The sequence below is a fragment of the Myotis myotis genome, unplaced genomic scaffold (genome assembly GCF_014108235.1).
Source record: "Myotis myotis isolate mMyoMyo1 unplaced genomic scaffold, mMyoMyo1.p scaffold_m19_p_19, whole genome shotgun sequence".
NCBI classification, from domain to species: domain Eukaryota; kingdom Metazoa; phylum Chordata; class Mammalia; order Chiroptera; family Vespertilionidae; genus Myotis; species Myotis myotis.
Window position 1 is genome coordinate 29,472,063 of NW_023416323.1, and position 22,717 is coordinate 29,494,779.

General features: G+C 39.6%; 1 protein-coding gene across 6 annotated transcripts in view; it reads right to left on the reverse strand.

Moving 5' to 3' along the window:
- Positions 1–14,674, reverse strand: part of NFAT5 (nuclear factor of activated T cells 5) — a 121,505-nt gene extending 106,831 nt beyond the window's left edge. For 4 of the 6 annotated variants that reach the window (XR_004973629.1, XM_036346126.1, XM_036346125.1 and 1 more), the window contains exons 1-2: positions 14,243–14,674; positions 12,205–12,258 (exon numbers count right to left, since the gene is read on the reverse strand). Coding sequence is in view for 5 of the 6 variants with exons in the window: in XM_036346126.1 (XP_036202019.1) it covers positions 12,205–12,258; positions 14,243–14,315 (127 nt within the window). In the remaining variant the exon portion in view is untranslated. The remainder of the gene's footprint in view (positions 1–12,204; positions 12,259–14,242) is intronic. The other 2 variants (XM_036346128.1, XM_036346127.1) reach the window with 1 other exon arrangement.
- Positions 14,675–22,717: the final 8,043 nt, after the last annotated feature.

Here is a 22,717-nt window from a genome sequence, read left to right on the forward strand (position 1 = left end):
ATACTGCATTGTATATTTAAAAATTGCCAAGGAAATATATGTTTAAAGTTCTTGTCACAAGAAAAAATATTGTAACTACTAGTATATGTGGTGATGGATGTTAATTAAAGTTACTGTGGTAATCATTCCCAATATATACATATATCAAATCATTATGTTATATATCTAAAACTAACACATGTTAATATATCAATTATATCTCAAAGATATTTCTTCAATTATAAAAAATGTATCAACCATAGGAGTAAAATGACAAAAAAAATACCAAAAAAACAAAACTCCAAACAAACACCCCCCAACTCTTCTGGACTTAAAAATCTCCTCATGCAAGCCCTGGCCTGGTGGCTCAGTTAGTTGGAGCATTGTCCCTACACCAAATGGCGGGTTCAATTCCCATGCAGTACACATATATAGGTTGCGGATCCCCGTCAGGTACATATGGGAGGCAACCCATAGATGTTTATCTCTCACGTTAATGTCTCCCCCCCAACCCCGACCCCTTCCTCTCTCTAAAAATCAAGAAACATATCCTTGGGTGAGAATTAAATAATTAATTAATTAATTTAAAATTACACAATTCAAAGATTAATTCCTAGCATAAAAATAAAATGTTTAAAATTAACTCTCAACACAATTATTCCAAAAGTAGTGGAAAACACAAGCTTGATAGTCCCTAATCAATGTTTTAAATGCTACACTCACTACTCTTAGAACTGTGCAGAAATTAAAAGCTAAAAAATTTTCATGTAGTGTTTCTGCATGAAATAGATAGATATATGTATTTAAAAATCTACCTATAAATAATACTGTTAAGTCCTACTTCCCATTGACTTATGTTTCTAAAGTGAAGTTTGTTCCTAGAATATGACAGTTAAAAATTACAAGATTAATTTAATAGTTGTTGTGGGTTGGGATTTGACAGGAGTGATCCTCACATATACCCACACATATACCCCACTTCACTCTACTAAAAATCTTGGGAAAAGTATCCTAGTAAAAGACTTGAGATGGTATTGAGCAAATAGTTCTATGTCCAATTTCATAATCACCTATTAATTGATTATTCTGTTCTGTGGGGCACAGACTTTTGAAAACCCTTTTTAAAATTAAGACCCACCTCTCCCTAAAAATCCTCCCAAATATAGATGAAAAAAAGTCCTGTTGGGAAAATTTATATTTTCTGATAAAGGTGCCAGACATTTTTTTATGCTACAAAACTAAGGTCACATCTCTAGCTTTCTCAATTACCCTTGGTGGTATTATTACTATTAATTTAACTAACCATTCTAGAGTCTCTTTTTTTCCAGTCTGTAATATAAGTTCTCTTAAGAGAACTTTTGCTCTCTATATTACATAGTCATATATTTTGTCCTAAGCTGCCACTTTCATGCTTCAAGAGAACATTCTTATTTGAATTCTAGAGGCCCAGTGCATGGAATTTGTACATGGGTAGGGTCCCTAGCGGCTGCTGGCTGCCAGCAGGGGCTGGCCAGGGGGAGGGGCCATGGGCAGTCATCCCCGTCCCATGGTCGAACTCCAGGTGGAGGGGACAATTTGCATATTAGGCTTTTATTATATGGATTAGTGAACAAATCCACCTCCATTCTCATCTTAATTACTTAGATTTTTATCTTTACAAACTAAGTAGCTCCAGTTCTTTAAAGGCCTAGATTCCCACCGATAGTTCTTTTAATACAATTATTATATCAAATGAAGCTTTCTACATGGTTGTATATGCTAGGTGTACCAGTAAATAAGACGGATTTTTTTCAATAGATGGAGTTACACATGTTTATATGCAATTTGATATGTATGCTATTTTGTTGTATTGACAACAAGCTTCAAAACTTCATATGTCAAATTTGCTGAAGGTGTTAACATCAAAGATATTTTTACACTTAAAAATGTTGAATTTTGTGCCAAAAAAAGAGCATTTGTGGTAAGTTTTAATTCATTACTTTATTTTGAAGAAAAGTTGAATACTTCAACTTTATTTTGAAGAAAGCTGCTGAATACTTCAGGAAGCTTATGGTGAACATGCTCCATCTCAAGATATTTGTGAACGCTGGTTTAAATGCTTTAAAAGCAATGATTTCAATGTGAAAGACAAAGAATGTCCAGGTAAACCGAAAAGTTTAAAGACCAACAATTACAAGCATTATTGGATTAAGATGAGTGTCAAACTCAAAAACAACTTGCAGAAAGATTAAATATTGCTCAGCAAACAATTTCCAATTGTTTACAAGCATTGGAAAAGATTTTAAAGGAAAGAAAATGGGTGCCACATCAAATGAACGAAAGACAAATTGGAAAACCGAAAAGTCATCAGTAAAATGTTGCTTCACGGCACGAAAGAAGTCTTTTTTGCATCGAATTGTGACTGGCGATGAAAAGTGGATTTCTTTTGAGAATCCCAAAGGCACAAAATCATGGGTTGATCCAGGTCAACCATCAACATTGATTGTAAGGACAAATCGCTTCGGAAAGAAAACAATGCTCTGCGTTTGGTGGGATCAGGAAGGTATGGTGTATTATGCGCTTCTAAAACCAGGTGAAACCGTTAATACTGATTGCTACCGACAACAAATAATCAATTTGAACCACGCTTTGATCGTGAAATGACCAGAATGGGCCAGAAGACACAGCAAAGTAATTTTGCTTCATGATGACGCACCATCACACACTTCAAAACCTGTTAAAGACACATTAAAAGATCTTGCCTGGGAAGTATTAACCCACCCGCTGTATTCACCAGACCTTGCTCCTTCAGATTACAACTTGTTCCTATGGATGGCACATGCACTTTCTGAGCAGCACTTCAAAACTTACGAAGTGGAAAATTGGGTCTCTGAATGATTTGCCTCAAAACAAGGAAAGTTCTATTGGAACGGTATCCACAAATTACCTGAAAGATGGGGAAATGTGTAGCTAGTGATGGACATTACTTTGAATAAAGCACTTTTGATGTTTCTCTTGAAATTATCGTGTTTTCTTTGATTACAAAATTCGCATTATTAACCGGTACACCTAGTAACTAGAGCACAATTCTCTCAGACCTCCAATACCATTCCTTCCTTCTTTTTTGGATGTGATAGTCATTCATTTATTCATTTACTTAATAAATATTAAGCCCATTTCAGGTATCGAGCACGTGTGTGCCAGATGCTATGAGAATGCAAGGTATAGTCGCTGCCATTGAGAAAATCCCCATCCAGTATAACTTTTAAAACAAAACTGATTTCACTAAATGTTTCTTATGGTTAATTGCAGCTTTAATTCTGTGGCTATTTTGTAGTTAATTACCTTAGCATGATTTGGGTCTCTTTTCCTGTATACATGCATAATCTACGACTTCAAAATTAAAGCTCTCCTAAGTTTTGATAGACCTATCCTCAAATTATTTCCATAACTTTATTACCACTTAAAACAATGATTAAAAAGAATAAAATACTTTACAATAAATATTTTAAAAACAAGTGTAACATTTATAGTCTGAAAACTATAAAACATGTTTGAAAGAAATTAAAGAAGACCCAAATAAAAGGAAGACATCTCATGTTCATAGACAGGAATATTTAGTATTATTAAGATGGTAATACTCCTCAAACTGATACATCAAGTCAATGCAATCCCTACTAAAAATCACAGCTCATTTTTTGTTTGAAGAAATTGAGAAGCTGATACTAAATTCAAATGGAAATTCAAGGGACTCTGAATAGCCACAATATTTTCTTTTAATTTAAATTCTTTATTGTTTAACGTATTATATGTCTCCTTTTTCCCCCACTCACATCTCCCCAGCCTCCCCCAATGCCACAACAATCTTTTAAGTGAAGAACAAAGTTAGAGGACTCATCCTTCCCAATTTTAAAACTTATTTCAAAGTTATAGTAATTAAGACATATGATACTGCTATAAGGATGAGCATAAAGATGAATGGAAAAGAATTTAGAATCCATAAATAAACCCATATATCTATGGTCAATTGATTTTTCAACAAGGGTACCAAGACTATTAAATGGGAAACAAGTATTTTCAACAAATAGTGTTAGGGCAAATGGATATCCACATGCAAAAGAATTAAGTTGGAGCCCCTACGTCACACCGTATACAAAAATTAATTCAAAATGATCAAAGACCTAAGTGTAAGAGCCAAGACTGTAAAACTTTTTGAAGAAAACATACAGCCCTAGTCAGTTTGTTCAATGGATAGAGTGTTGGCCTGTGAACCAAAGGGTCCTAGATTCAATTCTGGTCAAGGGCATGTACCTTAGTTGCAGGCTCCTCCCTGGCCTGTCCCTGGTCAGAGCTTGTGCAGGAGGCAACCAATCATGTGTTTCTCTCACATCCATGTTTCTGTCTTTTCCTCTCTCTTCCACTCTCCGTAAAAATTAATGGAAAAATATCCTAGGGTGAGGATTAACAAAACAAAACCAAAAAAACACCCTACATATATAAATCTTCACGACCTCAGATTAAGCAATGGTTTCTTAAATATGACACAAAGCATGAGCAACACAACAACAAAAATAGAAAACGTGGATTTCAACAAAATTAAAAAAGTGTGCATCAAGACAATACCAAGACGGGATGGAAGGGATCAATGGGGGAAACAAAAGGGACATCTGTAATACTTTCAACAATAAAGATAAATTTAAAAAAAAAAAAAAACAATACCAAGAAAGTGAAAGGACAATCCACATATTTGGAGAAAATTTCTGCAAGTCATATATCTGATAAGGGACTTGTATATAGAATAAATAAAGAACTCATACAACTCAACAATAAAAAGACAAATAATTCAATTTAAAAATGGGCAAAAATCTTAAATAGACATTTGGCTACATTGTAGAATATAAAAATATATGGTAATAAAAAAGGTCTTGTGCCCTAGCCGACTTGGCTCAGTGGATAAAGCGTCAGCCTGCGGACTGAAGGGTCCCAGGTTCGATTCTGGTCAAGGGAACATGCCTGGGTTGCGGGCTCAATTCCCAGTAGGGGGCATGAAGGAGGCAGCTGATCAATGATTCTCTCTCATCATTGATGTTTCTATCTCTTTCTCCTTCTCTCTTCCTCTCTGAAACCAATAAATATATTTTTTTTAAAAAAGGTCTTGTTACCTTTTGTCCTTTATAAAATAGCTTTCCTTTTTTGAAAGTTATAGTACTTGAACAATGAAAATAAAGAGTATCCACTGTATAAATCCATTTATATGAAACTAGAGGCCCAGTGCACAACATTTGTGCACTGGTGGGGGGGGTGTCTCTCAGCCCTGCCTGCACCCTCGCGCAGTCTGGGAGCCCTAGGGGGATGTCTTACTGATGGGTTAGGCCTGCTCCCCAGGGAGAGGCTCCTGCCACCGCTGCTGCGCTCCCCAGCTGTGAGCCTGGCTCAGGGATTCTGGCTGAGTGGCGCTCCCCCTGTGGGAGCACACTGACCACCAGGGGGCAGCTCCTGCATTGAGCATCTGCCCCCTGGTGGTCAGTGCACGTCACAGCGACTGGTCATTCTGCTATTCAGTTGATTTGCATATTACCCTTTTATTATGTAGGATTCTTAAAAAGGCAAAACTAATCTATGATAAGAAAAACAGATCAGTACTTGCCTGAGGGGCTGGAGTGGGCAGAATTGATTACAAAAAAACAAGAGGCAGCTTTATGGGGTAACTGAAATGTTCTGTACCTTGTGTATGGTAATTACACAAATGTATGTACTTGTTAAAAATTCAAGGATCACTTAAAATAGGTGTAATTCTCTACCTGTATAAAGATGGTTTGTTTGTTTGTTTGTTTGTTTTGAAAAAAAGGAGATAAAGAGAAGACAGAAGTAGTAACAGCAAAACCAACAAGCAACAGGTAGAATACCATGAGAAAATCAAGACATGCATAGGAGAAGATTAAAAAAAAAAGGTGGGGGTGCGGGTCTGAGGAAGAGAGAAGACAATGAAAAGAAAAACCAAAGCAAATTAATAAGGGCCTATGCGAAATATTGCTATTCATATAGTATTTCATAGTTTTCAAAGTCCTTTAACATTATTTCAGTTGTTCTTCCTCAAAACTCTTAAGTTAAGCAAGACAGATAATGTCTCTGACAAAGAAAAGGAATGCTTACACAAATTTCTACAAGGTCTCAAGGTCAAACTAGAACTAAAATTCTTTTTTTTTAAATACCTAACACAGTATTTCCAGAAAGTTCAGAAGCAAAGACCAACCATATCAAGAAATAAAACCAACTCTTAAGGCTCTTACTGTGGTTCTCAACCTTCCTAATGCCACGACCCTTTAATACAGTTCCTCATATTGTGGTGACCCCCAACCATAAAATTATTTTCGTTGCTACTTCATAACTGTAATTTTGCTACTGTGATGAATCGTAATGTAAATATCTGATATGCAGGATGTATTTTCATTGTTACAAATTGAACATAATTAAAGCATAGTGATTAATCACAAAAACAATATGTAATTATATATGTGTTTTCCGATGGTCTTAGGCGACCCCTGTGAAAGGGTCGTTCGACCGCCAAAGGGGTGGCAACCCAAAGGTTGAGAACCGCTGCTCTATTATTAATGTTTTTTCTGCTGCTCATTTCTTCTCAAACTTAAGCGCTGAAATATACCAGCAGAAATAGGTTAAAATGATTATTATGCTTCCATAAAATTACTACCAAAAAAAATCAGAGCTCTGCCCAGCTGGCGTGGCTCAATGGTTGAACGTTGACCTATGAACCAGGAGATCATGGTTTGATTCCCAGTCAGTGCAGGGCATGCAGGAGGCATTTGATGCTTCTCTCTCTCTCTTCCTCTCTGAAATCAATAAAAATGTTTTAAAAAATAAAAATAAATCAGAGCCCCATGGCATCCTCCATTTCTAAAGTAATTCTCCTTAGGTTATGGCTTACCCTTGCCCTATTTTTTATTTCTGAGTACCATCATCAGCCAAGACAGAGATGGTTCAACCAGTGATGTGCTTCAGTTAAATCTTAAAGACATCCATCAAGCTAGGCAATGATTTGCTAATTTTGAGTGTTAAAATATTCTCCCAAAGGGTCATCATCATATTCTTCACTGGTTTTTACTGTGGCTTATAGAATTTCTCACATTACTTTATAGAAGCTAAAGAATCCTATTTAAAGTACTAATTATAAATTTTATGTAAGAAAGTCAGGATAAGCTAAAAATTCTAGGATAAAATTGTCAGGTTTCAAATTCCAGCTTTCTCCACTAGCTATATGACCTTGGGAAGTAAATCTCCTGTTTGCTCATTTATGAAGTAGGGATATCAATACTATCTCATAATATTTTTCTGAAAATAAAACATGAAAAACATCTATAAAATGCTGATACTCATACCTGCTCAAAAATGTTTTCAATTATAACAACACTGATTTATTACTCTTTCTTCTCTTTAACTACTAACACTGCTTCTTTTAACATGTCCTACAAAGGTTGCTTTAAGCAGATTTTTTAAACTAAAGGTAAATCTATAAAGATAAGAATAATCAATAACTTAGCTCACCATTAGAAACTTTTCTGTTCTTTCCTTACCTTCAAAACCAAGTACCAAATGTACTAAAAGACTAACTGTAACGTTTCTGAATGAGAAAGACACAATCCTGGTTCGTGGCTGGCCAGAAGTAATAATCATCACCGATGTATCAAGTAAATACAGTATTCCTCCCTTATCCAAGAGGGATTATGTTCCAAGACCCCTAAGTGGATGCCTGAGACCTCAGATAATAACAAACCCTATCCATTACTATGTTTTTTTCCTATACATGCTTACTTATGAGAAAGTTTAATTTATAAGTTAGGGACAATAAGAGATCAACCACAATAACTAAAATAAAATAGAATGATTATAACAATATATTGTAATAAAAGTTATGTGGACATGATCTCTTTCAAAATATATTAAGTAAAGAATTTATATATTGTATATAAATTATCATATATAATTTCCCATTTAATATTTTCAGACTGTGGCTGACTACAGGTAACTAAACCCAGAAAGCGAAACCATGGACAAGGTGGGACTACTATATTAAAAACAGAAGCAAGAAAGTGAAATAAGTCAGTCAGAGAAAGACAAGTATCGCATGATCTCACTCATATGTGGAATCTAAGTAAGAAAATAAACTGATGAACGGAGTAGATCCAGAGATATGGAAGCATAGAATAGGGTGTGAAATCTCGGAGGGAAGGCGGGGGAGGGTGGGTGGGTGGGAGGTAATCAACCAAGGACCTTATATACATATATGCATGGCCCATGGACACAGACAATGGGGCGGTGAGGGTCTGGGGTGGGCTGGAGGAGGTCAATGGGGGAAAAAAGGGGGCACATATAATACTTTCAACAATAAAAAATTATTTTTAAAAAAAGAAGAGAAAAAAGTCTATTTTTCAATAGTTATTATAAATAAAAGTACCTGAAAATCACATTTTCAGTTCAAATAATCAAAAATATAGATCCTTTAACACAACACCAGGTTTTATTTATATTTGGAAGCAGAAATCATTATCTGTAGTCAACCCATAAAGAAAATGTCTACCTTTTCATTCAAGTATAGGTTTATAATTAGTGTATTATACCCTTGTTATACCTTTTATTATACCTTTTATAACCTTGATTTTTATTAAAACAGCAAATAAGAGAGACATGAATCTCCTTTATGTAACCTGAAATAAAATCTTAACAACAAGGCAATAAGTTTAATAGGCAACATTTCTATTGGAGAATGCCTTTTATCTGAGTGCTAATGCAAACAAGACTATCCTCTGTCACTACATTAATCGGGCCCAACTGATCTATCAATTCGATCTTTTCTTTTTTCTAACTACCTGTTAATTCTTAATAGAAAACAACCTGATGAGTTAACTTTTTCTAATAAAAGTGGCATTTATACAAGGTGGGGCAAATAAACAGTTTATTATTGTATTATTATTTGTCATTGTATTATTCTCCATATGAACAATTATAAACCTACTTTTGCCCCACCCTGTATATTATATTAATTATAATAAAAAATGTTTTTCTGTACTACCATTTTCAAATTTTAGGGGACTCCTGGAATAATTACAGTATAGTCAAGAATCAATTAAGAGCAGGCCAAGAACCATCTGATTAAACATGAATTTCTATCCTCTTAATGTAATAAAAAATAGAATTCTAGGATAGAAGAGAAATCATGAAAGCAGAGTTTACTAGTAGAAAGAAGCACAAAAACAAATAGTAGGAAATCAGAGAGACAGATCCTAGAAGCAAGAAGTTGGGAAAGTCCTGGCCGGTGTGGCTCAGTTGGTTGAGCACCTCTGCACAGAGAGGTCACTGATTCAATTCCCAGTCAGGGCACAGGCCCAGCTTGTAGGCTCAGTACCCAGTAGGGGGCATGCAAAAGGCAGCCACATCAGTGTTCATCTCTCTCCCTCTTCCTTCCTTTCTTTCCAAAAATTAATATAATCATATTTTAAAAAGAAAAAGAAAAAAGCCCAGTTCTGCAGCCATATATCCAAAATTCTGCATGTTCGGATGAACGAGGTATGATTTTTGTCACATGTTTGAATTTCATTTTCATAATTATCTCGATAATGATACTTTTAGTTTATTAGGTATATATCAATGGATTAATAGATACTAAACAAGAAAAGAATCCAACAGATTATTTTTAATGTTAAATATTTTTTTTAATCCTTTCCAATAAGATATCATCATACATTCACATGTAAAAAAGTTATTGGCCTAACTACCTTACTAACACAGACCCAAGGAAAAGAAATAAATCAGGCCTAATGGCAATTCAGAAATATTCCATAAAGTCAGTAAGACACTGCTACTATTGCAGGCTCGGTCCAACGTGCAGGAGGCAGCCAATCAATGGTTCCCTCTCATCGTTAATGTTTTTATCTTTCTCTTCCTCTCCCGTCTTCTCTGAAAATATATTTTTTTAAAAATGTTTAAAAAAAAACAAGTATTTCCATTTGTGAACTATAAAGCATAATTATGCATTATACTATATCAAAGAGGTAATGGGTAGTAAAAATATTTTTAAAAAGTAGTTTATTTTCCCCTAAGTCACTGTAATATTTCATATTTTCTTTTTAAATTTTCCAATATTAAATGTATAATTCATACTAGGATGTATCATATTGGTGTTTAGTTCTTCTTTAACCAGTTAAGATCCATCATATAATCAAATTCATGCTATTAAAAACATCTTTAATTTTTAACCCATTTTTATTACTTGATTTTTCCAATTTGCTTATTTTTCTTGTTTTATCTGATTTTCTACCATGGTATCTTACATCTCTATATTTCTAGAATGACCTCTTACTTAATCTTATTTGTATACTTCCACTTAGTTTAATTTTTATCTTTTTTTATATGACAAACAATACATGCCATAATAAATATTTTTCAATACAGAAGGTGTAAGAAATGGTACCTTCTTCTCTGTAGTTGAACTTTTTGTCTAGGCACTCCAAAGAAGAATCCTAGCCTTCAAATCTGAACACCATAACTGTAAATCATCTTTTTTAAAAAATATGTACAAACTATCTTCTTTAAAGGTAGGGAAAATGCAAAAATAGAATAGATATTTCTATCTCTCTATTCCTCTCCCTTCCTCTCTCCCTAAAAATCAATAAAAAACATATTTTAAAAAATAGCTAGACTTTCCCTTTCCCACTGTCAGGCAATCACCAAATTAAATTGAAAAAGCAGAAGCATGATTATGCATGGCGACCTAGTTAACTAGACATTGTGGTGATCATTTCCCAACATATACAAATATCTAATCATTACATTGTACATCTTAAACCAATTCAATGTTATATATCAAACCATAACTCAATTTAAAAAAATATTAATTTCCTATCTTTAAGGAAAAAAAGGTAGCAGCAAGAAAGATCAGCATTGCCCTGGCTGGTTTAGCTCAGTGGATAGAGCCTACGCCTGCAAACTGAAGGGTCCCAGGTTCGATTTTCATACTAATATTTATCTATGGGCTTCTTATAAGTATAATCAATAATTTGAGAATCTTTTATATGCAATAAGCATTTTCGTACACATTAGCTCACTAAATTTAAGTGATTATGTACATTTTTATGGATAGACTATTCAAGTTTTTAGAGGTAAAATTATTTGCCAAGGTCACAGAGCTAATCAATAGTCAAATCTGGTATTCAAATTTAAGCTCAATTACAAAACTCACATTTTTCTCCATTATACCAGACTACCATTTAGAAAGCAAACACCTACACTTAAGTCAAACTTAAATATTTAGGCCTTTTTAAGTGGGCTACAAAGGGCACGGGTTACATATATATTGTATAATGGCAGCTTGGCTTTAGGTAAAGAGCACCAACTAAAATACAAAAAGCATGGTTTCTGCTACTGTATGACTCTCCCCCCCTCCCCACCAAGTCTCTTAATTTCAGCCTTAGGTTACTCATCTTTACAATGGGGAAATGAATATCCTTGCAAGTCCAATTCTAGGATTATAAGAGTCAAAGATAATATATGTGAAATCGCTTCAAAAACTACAAACACAACACAACTAGAACCTTTTTTGTCTTAAATTGCTAAAAACAACACCAAATAAAGTTTTCTGAAGTAATCGGTCAGTTGTTTTAATTATTCTACATAGTATATTAGTGTTTCCAGAATGTTCTAAAACCCTTTCTTCTAAGCATAGTTTAATCATCATCTCTATTACTTGGCTTTCCTCATCTTTAAAAATAATGCAATAGTAATGACATCAATGCTTTTGTAATAAATAATTAATATATCATTTTGAAATACTTAGCATATAAAAGTTGTGAATTTTCAAACTAAATATGTGTTTGGTGTCACTCTTAGTTTCATGATCTTGTTTGAGCTTTTTCATATTCAGTTTGTTTGTAAAAAGCTATTTATTAATATCTGGAATTCTAAGGTAGATCACCCAACACATAATTTTTAATGATTTTGGGGGGGATAAAGAGGAGTTCGAGGCTTCTCAAAGCAGATACAACAGCTAACAATCACATCAAACACAGAAACAAAACCCACTGAAACATTCAGCTGCTCTAAAAGAAGGATCAGGCTCTTTAAGAGAAAACTACATTGTATGAGTTTGCAAAGTTTCACACTTTCTCGTTTAAACTCCATTTCAGAGAAAGCCTTTGCATACTCACACAATATGCTTTAAAAAGGCATTGTGCTGACCTTCCAATAGTCCAGCTCTATGAAAATTCTGGGATGGGTGTAACTTCAGAGAATCTGAAAAACACAAAAAGCATTAAGTACTTTTTATGCTGAATGATTTAAAAAAAAAAAAAAAAGCCAAGGATAGCATACATCTCTTATATAACTGCCATGTACTTTTAAGAGCTAAAGCCCATATTTGTGAACTTATTGCCTATGAAAGAAGGCTGAATTGTCTCTACAATGGTCTCTATGCTAAACTTAGATTTTCATAAAACATGTTTCATAGAAAATTATCTGATGATTACTGCACAAATGGTGTTAATGTCTTGACTGTATTTAGTACCCAATTGTACCACATGTGCCCTCCTCTAAGCATCATCATCTCTTGATAACACCTTCTGACACTCAGCTACACTTTTCAAACTACTTCAGGTAACACTGCCCACAAAACATCTTACAGGATGGTAACCGCCAACTCAAGTCATCGCAGCAACAGACAATGGTTCCAGTTACTAAGTAGGACTCTGTGTACAAAGTCAATCGTCAGTCTCTCGAGTCCAGTGCCTTCCGGGGCACCCCACCTCACTCCGCTTCACTTAAACACGGTAAACACCCCAATGCGCAGCTCAGGCCCCGCTCCCTGCAAGGGGTGAAACCAGCAGATGGATACACCAGACCAAGACTGAAGTGGGAGAAACACGGGATTTCTCAGGAAGGGGGTTCATAACGGCACGCAATTTTTTTTTTTTAAATATGGTGAAATCCATAGTGAACCACCCAGTTATGTCTTTTGCCCCCTCCCAGTGGTTTCAAAGGGGGTGAAGAGAGCAGGGGGAGCATTTTGGTTTGATGCCTCCTGTACAGGGAACCTGTTCTAACACATTCTTGCGGTGCCCAGTGTAGGAATTTAACCCCAGCCGAGATCAGCTACAGTATGAATAGCTTTCAGCGGTTCTCAACCTTCCTAATGCCGCGACCCTTTACCACAGCTCCTCATGTGGTGGTGACCCCCAACCATAAGACTATTTTCGTTGCTACTTCGTAACTGTAGTGTTGCTACTGTTACGAATCGTCATGTAAATATCTGATACGCAGGATGTATCTTCAGGGGTCGCGACCCACAGGTTGAGAACCGCTGTCTGTGACACCCGAACCCCCCCCCCTTTCAGGCTTTAGCCAGAAGAGTTTTTAAATGGAAATGTCAGTCCAATGGCCCCCCTTCCGGCCCCGCACCGAGCCCTTGAACAGCAACGAAATAGAAAATTCTCAAAGGACAGCAGCGCCTATGCCTGAGCTGTGGCACCTCTGGGACAGGAGGGAGAGGAATCAAACTAATAGAGAGAGAGAAAGAGAGAGGGAACCCCTATTTGTGCAAAAGGAGGGGAGAAGTCAGTCATGAGAAGGCCACAGAGGCAGGGAGCGAGAGAGGAGAGCGACAAGCCGGGCCCCTTCCAGCGAGATGACGAGGAAAGGCAGGACGCCTGGTCGAGGGGGGCCGTCCCAGCGAGGGGAGGGAGCGGACTAGGCCGGAGGGAGAGGGGGCCAGACGGCGAGGCACAAACAACCTGGAGGGGGAGGAGGATGGTGCCCCTGCCCGGGCCGGCCCCAGGCCCCGCCGCCTGTCTGGGGGCAACTTTGCTGGGGAGGATGGTGCCGGGAGGGGAGCCGCGGCCCCACGCATCGCGGCGGCCCCAGCGCGGGGCCCAGGCCGGGGTGAGCCCCGACCGGGGGGGTTGGGGGGGGAAGAGGCCGGCGCTGGCCGCTCGAGGAGCGGGGCCGGGCCGGACGGACAGCGGGGGACGGACGCTCGGAGCGACCGATGCAGCGGAGACCGGGGGGCCGACGGCTTTGGGGCCCGGAGCGGCCGGCGGCTCCGCGGGGGAGGGGCCGCCACTCCTCCCCGCCGCTTCCAACGTCTCCCACCCCCTCGGACGCTCCCCGCCCCCCCTTTCCCCAGGTCAGGCCACCCCGGCCCGGGCTCGGCCGGCGGTCCCCGCTCCGGCCGAGGACCCTCGGGTCTCCCGGGGCCGCCTCCCCGCCCCCACGCCCCGCTCACCTCGCGAGTACAGGGACTTGGGCGATTCCAGGTCTAGGTCCGCGCTGAGCAAGGAGATGAAGTCCGAGGGCATCGCAGCTCGACCCAGCCCGGCCCGAGGGCAGCGGGAGGGGGGGAGCGGCGGTGGCGGCGGCACCTCCTCTCCGGGACCGCGGGCACCGAACCGGGGGCGGCGAGGCGAGGGCAGCTGCCGCCGCTGCCGCTGCCGCTGCCTCCTCCTCGAGGGCAGTGACTTCAAGCGGGCCGAGGAGCGAGGAAACTGCGTCAGGGCGGACGGGAAACTCCACAGGGACTCAATCCCGGAGCGCCAGGAGAGGGGTTCAGGGCGGGGAGAGGGAGGGAGAGGAGCCAACGGGTCCGTGTGGTGCTGCTCTTCAGAGAAAACTGACGGTCGCCTCCGCCGCCGCCGCCACCGCCGCTGCCGCTGACAGGAATCTGAGCTCCGCCCCCCGCGGGGCACTGCGCAGGCGCGGAGGGGGGGGGCGCCAAAGAGGGGAAGAGCCGCGGCGGCCCAGCGGAGGGGGGGAGGCGCGCCGTGGAACAGCATCAACAAGGGCTTTGCTTCCTGCCGCTGCTGCCTGGGCTGCTGTTCCCCAGCCCGGAATAGGTCCCGCCGGCTGGGAGGGAGGGAGGGAGGGAGGCTGGGAGGTGCCCGCGCCTGGTGGCGGCGAGCCTGAGGCAGCCGGTGCAACACCGAGCTGAGCGCTAGAGACAGACCCAGGCAGCCCGAGGTGCCAGCGCCCGGAGGGAAAGGACTCCAGAGCTGGCGTGGCTGGGGCGGTGGCTCGGGGTCCCGCAAGGGAATGGAGTTTCGTCGCTTGGACAGTCACCAGACCTTTGGGTTCATAGCATTGTCTAAAAGAATTGGCCAAAGGACTGTGCAACTCGTTTCTTAATTAGGAAATGGCAGACCACATTCTAAAAACCTCAACTTATTGGTTGCTTTTCATTAATGTACCTTTGCACCATCCCTTGCCTTTCCCCTACCCCATCCAGCCCAACGTCCTTAGAGGCTGGACATTAAAACACGCACACGCGCGCGCGCACACACAATAACAACAACAACAAAGATACTGCTGATTGTGCTGGGGCGACCTGGTTTGCTCTGAGTGGGAGATAGAAGACCATTAAAAAATGGGATCATATGAATCCACCTGGCTGTTTTAGAGGGGAAAAAAGGGGTGGGGGGTTACCTAAACACCACTCTTCCAAGCCGTTTTTTCATCTTTTACCGTTGGACTAGGCAAGGATGGGGAAGAGCACATTTAATTGAGTTTTTGCTATTCTGTTCATAAGGCCAAAAGTTTCCATTGCAAAAACTGAAAATCCTCACCTACGCCGCAGACCGTTTCCTGAGTCTAATAGACTTCTGAGAAATTTTTAATCAAGCTATTAAGACACCAATTGGAGTGCAGGGTATGCATGTTGGGAAATGATTTTAATCTGGTGTAGAATATTGATGCCAGAAGCCACCTGGGCAAAGTTTTTTTATTTTAATATTTTATCTACAAAGATAGTTACAAATCATTTTTTAAAAGTCAAGATATATATCTATATCTATATCTGAGAGAGAGAGAGAGCCTTTTTCCCAGGAATTAAGGCAATTCATCTGGACTTGGAGTGCTGGGGATGGGGGACAAACTTTCAGCAAAGAAGACCCCAATGCAGGCGTTTCTGGGGTGAGGCCCTTTGCAAAGCTTTACCTACAGACCTAGTATTGAAACCTGTGTCATCACAGTCTACCTTTCTATCTGAACATCTGATTCAGGTTGCCCAATTATCGTCACTGCATCCTGCGTAGTAATTAATCAACCCTATCAACATTTTCTTCCTCTCAGAGGTAAGAAAGCTTTTCAGAGCCACCCCAAGATGGCAAAACAGAACAGAAAGCTACCTTCAAATATCCATCCCACAGTAAGCTATTGTAATAAGTCTCAAGGAAAGTCCCTTCATACCTGATCAGCGACCCACTCATTTGAGAGAGGAAGGCTTAAACCCCACATTGACCAACAGGCCAAGGCCTGGCCCAAGGCTTTTGAATCCATGTAGGAGTAAACCTATCAGAAACCTACCCCCTCCATTAGCCAACACACAATGCCAGAAGAGGAAATTGCAAGGCAGAACCCCAATACTAAAAAAAGTTGGATGAATCACTCTGAGCAAATTCCTTTTCCCCAGACCTATGTAATCATTCAGCAAACTTAGGGTACAGGAAATCCCCAGAGACTGTCCTGACCCTAATTAAGAAGTCATGAATTGGTAAGGCCTCTTCCTCTTTTTGTTTCCTAGTACAAATGCTTTATTGTATATGTTAATCAGATTTCCCCTAATTAGTTAAGAGCAAAGTAAAGAGGGATCTCCTAAAGTATGACTTGACCGGGACTGGGAATTCTCTTAGACTGGGATTCTTTGGGCTCAGGCCCCACCCCATCAGGCCCTGCAACAAGCAGTGATTGAAATGAGTGTTTGAAAATTCAGTGATTCCCTCCCTCCCCATGTCCTTTTACAGAGACACATTTCCCCCCCCCCTTTTTTTTCCCAATGACCTTCCCCTGGCCTCCCCTATCCCCTGGCACATGCCCTTACCTACGCCCCCCTCCACCCCACGCCCCAGTGTCTTGTGTCCATTGGTTATGCTAACATGCATGCATACAAGTCCTTCAGTTGATCTCTTACCACCCCCAACACTCCTCAGCCTTCCCGCTGTAATTTGACAGTCTGTTCGATGCTTCTCTGCCTTACAGAGACACATTTTTTTAAAAACCTGCTTAGATGGATAGTTTTCATGGCCATGTATCATGATAGCATAAAGACCTACATTTTCATTTTGTCCTTAAAATCTCAGTGACTAAAAACACAAATTAATCAGTAAACAGTGTTTGCTCAGCTCTGATTACAAAATATGATATGACTTACATGATATTGAGGGTTATCCAAGATAACTATCTGGCCAAGCCGGTGTGGCTTGGTGGTTGATCATAGACCTATAAATCAGGAGGTCGAGGTTCGATTCCAGGTCAGGGCACATGCCTGGGTTGTGGGCTCCATCCCCACTGGGGAGTGTGTGGGAGGCAGCCCATCAGTGATTCTCTCTCATCATTGTATTACTATCTCTCTCTCCCTCTCCCTTCCTCTCTGCAATCAATAAAAGTATATTTTTAAAAAATAACTATCTGATCATTGTATCTTTAGTAAATTACATTCTACCCCTAGTTCCAACATTATTTCCCTCTGTGGTCATTAATATCTCAGTTGCTTCCCCTTTTATTTTATATTTGAAATAGTCTCATGTTGTATTTTAAAAACTACCCCATCACCCAAACATATATCTTCATAAAACTTTCTCTGTGCACAATAAAAAGTAACACTTTAAGCCATAAAATTTGGAAATTTCCTCTCATTGGAAATTACAATAGGATTATGGAACAAAACGTAAAGCAAATTTAGTAGTCTGTAGAACTTCTTTATAATATTTCCCCATCATCATATCACATTCCTGAAGTTACTCGATTAAAATTTCACAATAACCCAGATTCAACTACAAGGTTGTGTAGATTACACAATAGATTGGGAGTTTTTATATTGGTGGTGTATTCTTTAACCCCTCCTGGACCTGTTCAGGCACTTAGTGAATTGTGTTGCTGGATCTACTCCAAATGAAAGGTTCAAATATCAACCACTGAAAAGGAATTAAATAAACTCAACAGAGGAATGTGTTGTCACAAGATCTACAGAATCTTTGTCATTATAATACAGTTAAGGCTATTAAAATAATTTTAGTCACACATATATTATAAAGAACCTGCTAAGCAAACACAAAATCTGAAAGGAAAATTTCCAAAAGATTTAAGTCATGGGCAAAAAAAAAAGTTTAGCCTGAAAATGATCTTTGCCCCACCTTGGGAGCATTCAATAATAATGGAGAATTGATAGTGGTGGGAAATAGCAGCGACTAAATTTGTGCTGAAATTATAACCAAAGTCTTATTTGATTATGTGTCGATTTTTATCCTCAGAACATGTTCTAGCAACTATTTCTGAAGGAGAAATTAGTTTTGATAGTTTTGCCATCGGGTTTAGAACATTCTCATTCCTTATGTCTTTCAAAGTCCCTATATCTGATCATTGGTCATCTCCTTCACTTTGATGAAGTACCCCTGTACTTTATAACTTGTTCTGAGTCAGAGTTCTCATCTGACGTCTTTTAGAGATTAGTTCTGTCTCTCAAGATCTAGAATAATTGTAAGTCCTGAGCTAGGATACAATCAGCTTGAATCTGGAGGACTTAAACAGTGAGAAATGAGGTAAATGCCAGAGAAACTCAAAGGGTGGATTAGAGAGGAGACATTTTAATGGGAAAATAGGAAACCCTGAACCCATTAAACCGAAAAAGGAAGGAAGATGTCTCTAGGTCATCCCAACAGTAGGCAGTTTATACTTATTCACATTGGCCTTGATACCGCCCCCTTAGGTTTGTAAGGTGCTCTTTCCACATCTAATCATAATATTTATTGAGTCTGGTAGCCCCGTCTCAGCTGTGATATTAGTTTGACCAAGAATATGAATGAGAGCCTAGGCCATTGTTGCTCAATGGTTAGAGCGTCGGCCCTTGCACCAAAGGGTTGAAGGGTTGTGGGTTTGATTTCTGGTCAAGGACATGTACCTGGGTTGCAGGTTCAATCCCTAGCCCAGTCTGGGTGCATGCAGGAGGCAACTAATCGATGTCTCTCTCACATCAATGTCTCTCTCTCTCTCCCTTTCTCCCTTCTACTCTCTCTCTAAAAATCAATGGGGAAAAACATCCTTAAGTGAGGATTAACAACAACAACAAAAAGAATATGAATGAGAAATTATTTTACAATTTCTTATTACCCTCTCTCTTAATTCTGGGAATTTAAACCTGAGTTCTATGGGTTTGTTTCAAGGCATCTGTGATATCCCTAAACGTGTATATCAATTTTTGCAAGCTTCCCACCACCTACGCGCACCTTAGAACGAAAGTCTTTAACTTTCATGAGATTTCTGGGGAGAAAGATCCATAACCCAATTCTATATAAAGCAAATTCATTCTTTACTCTTTCCATAAATGGGCTCCAAAAACTATGGTAGGTGCAGGAAATATAAAGACATTACAAGGATTATTATAAGAAGTCAACTCTCAGCCTGACAGGGGAGATGACTTCTAAGCAAAACCATGCTTTGTGACAGGTTGCTCTGCCCGAGTTCTGTACAGGTAAATTATCCTTTTGCTTTCTTAGTGAGCCGATAGAGAGGAAGAGGAAGGAACGCCATTCAACACGCATCACTCTTTTTTCTCTACCCACTATCTCCAGAGCTGCAACCCCAGTGTCCTTCAGCGATGAAAAGAGCCTCAGTTGCAGGGCAAAGTCCTGACATACCAGTGTTTGCATTGTGATGCATCACAGCTATTATGTGTTGATACAAATATCCCAAGAATACCTGAGCGTCATTGGACTTTGTCGGTGGGTGGTCAAAGAAACACTGAGTGTCCTTTCTCAGCTTTGCTGAGGATTGTGGCTAAATACTTAGGTTAAGGATGCAACGATAAAATAGTGGAATTGGTCATCCACAACTAAGCCCCAGAATGGAAGGGCTACGTTGAGGTTATTGGATAAACTAGACTGACTTTAGAAATAACAGATTCTCCCTGAGAAGCATTTGTTTCAGCTGAATCGGGAAATGTGGACTGCTCCAAACAGGGAGGAGGCATACGAGGGATCTGCTCACAGGTGTTATAATTGAATTATAAAATATGAGGCTTAGAGAGAATGTTCACGTATTTATTATTCCTGCAAAAATCCTACTTATAGCCTTCAAAGTCTAGTTCAGATAATGACTTCGTCTGTGAATACATTCTGAACCTTTCCAAGCAATAATAATTGTTCTCTCCTCTGGGTTTCCATAACATTTTGTCCAAACTATTGGTAGAACAATCATCACAGTGAATTATAGTCCATGGTCTCTCTCTAATATATTGTAAACACTTTGCTATATGGTCTTGGAAAAGGTAAAAATAAACAAAACATATCCTTGCCTTAAATAACATAATTGATTATGAGTACATAACTTCAGCACTCAAACAAAAGGAAATAAACCTTTCAAAGCCATTTGTTGAAACTTTATAGGTACATTAGGTACAGAGATTTGACATTAGGTACAGAGATTAATAGAATGAAAGAAGAAACTGGAAAGGTAAGTAAAGGGCAGACGCGAAAGGACCCAAACATTGTGCTAAGGATTTTGTTCTTTATCCTATGGGCACTGGAGAGCCATTGAAGGTTTTTGAGGAGAGAAATGACCTGCCCAGAGATGTATTTTTAAGAAAGTAACTGAGACAATTGTGTGGAGAGTAACTTGGCAGTCGAGAGCCTGGAAAATATGGAAAGAAGGAGTTGTATATGTAAGATATTGTGGAAGTAGAACCAAAAGAATTCAGAAACTGCTTAAATGTTGAGGGGGGGGGGGAATCAGAATATTCAAGAAAAAGAGATGGTGGGACAAAGGTTTGAAACATCCAATAATAGGTTCTTCATCCTTCAAGTCCCATAGCTTAACCTACAAAAATATCTAATAGAGAAACAAACACCACTAAACATAAAGCAACCATCCAAGAGACTTATACTTTATACATTGTTACCTGGAAAAACCTCTAACTCAGCGTTTCTCAACCTGTGGGTCGCGACCCCTTTGGGGGTCGAACAACCCTTTCACAGGAGTCACCTAAGACCATCGGAAAACACATATATAATTACATATTGTTTTTGTGATTAATCACGATGCTTTAATTATGTTCAATTTGTAACAATGAAATTGGGGGTCACCACAACATGAGGAACTGTATTAAAGGGTCACGGCATTAGGCAGGTTGAGAACCACGGCTCTAACTAGAAATGATATTTGCCTAGATTTACTTTTTACCAGTAGGAAATTTAAGAACACATAACTTGCTGAAACTCAGTAAAATAGTAAATCGATAAGAAATGAATCTACATGAGCATGCATTTCCAGTTTTCACTCCAAACAAACTTGAGCATTAACCTGTAAGCCTATAAATATTCACTTTCATACTAACTAAATCTAAAAGAATTTCAAGAATGTCGAAGGCCAACAATTCTTCACAAAAAGCAAAAGGGCTGCTGGAAGAAAAAGCAGCCATAATGCCTTTACAGAGGATCAAATTTTGAACCTTCCATTCATGGAGGACTTAGGTAATAATAATGGACCTAAGGTTTACTCTCTCAGGCCTGGATCAAAGACCAAAGCATTTAAAAGCTAGTTACAAAAACAGGTTGATTGAGCCCGGCCGTTGTGGCTCAGTGGTTGAGGTTGACCCATGAACAAGGAGGTTGCGGTTCAATTCCCTGTCATGGCACATGCCCCGGTTGCGGGCTCAAACCCAGTAGGGGTGTGTAGGAGGCAGCCGATCGAGGATTCTCATCATCGACGCTGATGTTTCTATCTCTCTTTCCCTCTCCCTTCCTCTCTGAAATCAATGAAAACATATTTAAAAAGACAAAACACAACAAAAAAACACAGGCTGATGGAACTCCGAACTCAGCCCTGACCACCCAGTTCTAACTGGAGTCATTGAACAAGTAGATGAACAAGTAGATCATCTATCTGCCTTTTGTTACTAAACAAATACCTTTTGGGGGAGTGCGAGCCTATGGAGAGTTGCTCCAGTAGGCTTCCCTCCAAATAGAAAGAGAAAAATGTAATCTGCATCACTGCTCATGAGCAGGGCAACCCCAAGCCCCAAATCTGACTTGGTCCTCAGTGTTGGGGGTCGTCTTTAGATGGGGCACCCAATCAACTCTAATTTCTTCTAGATAGACCTTGTATTTTCTCTACACTATTCACATACCTCAGGAGTCAAAAGGTACCAAAGGAGCCTGTACTCGTTCACATGCTCCAAGGATATATCTGATCGCTGGGTATTTTTCATGACGGTCACATATACTGATGTGAAGTCTATCAGAAGCTATTTGATGAAGTAGAACCTGAACTGATTTGGAACCAAGAGTCCTAGGTTTTCGTTCAAGGATGTCCATTTTTTGGAATGCCCGGCAGGCAGGCATACTTCGGAGCGGTGTGACTTCCCTCCAGGGAGGGGTTTCCGCTTTCTCTCTGGACTTAATCCTGGGTGGAGTGAGGCTGGGTTGCTGGCACCGCCTTGCCACAAAGAGAAAAGAGCCTGTCTGGGGTAGAGGGAGCAGAGGAAGCATTGCCTAGAGATGGAGAGAGTGAAAAACTAGAACCTGAAAAAAAAAAAAAAAAATCATGGGAGTCTCTGGAGGAAGCCATGCCTGACTTCAATTATTAAAATTGATCATTCTTTTCTTTTTCTTTTCTTTTTTTTTTTTTTTGATTAAGAGGTTTGGGATTGGGTTTCCTGTCACTGCAAAATGAGAAAGTCTTAATTTGATACCAGCTTCCCAGGTTTATGTCTCCTCTC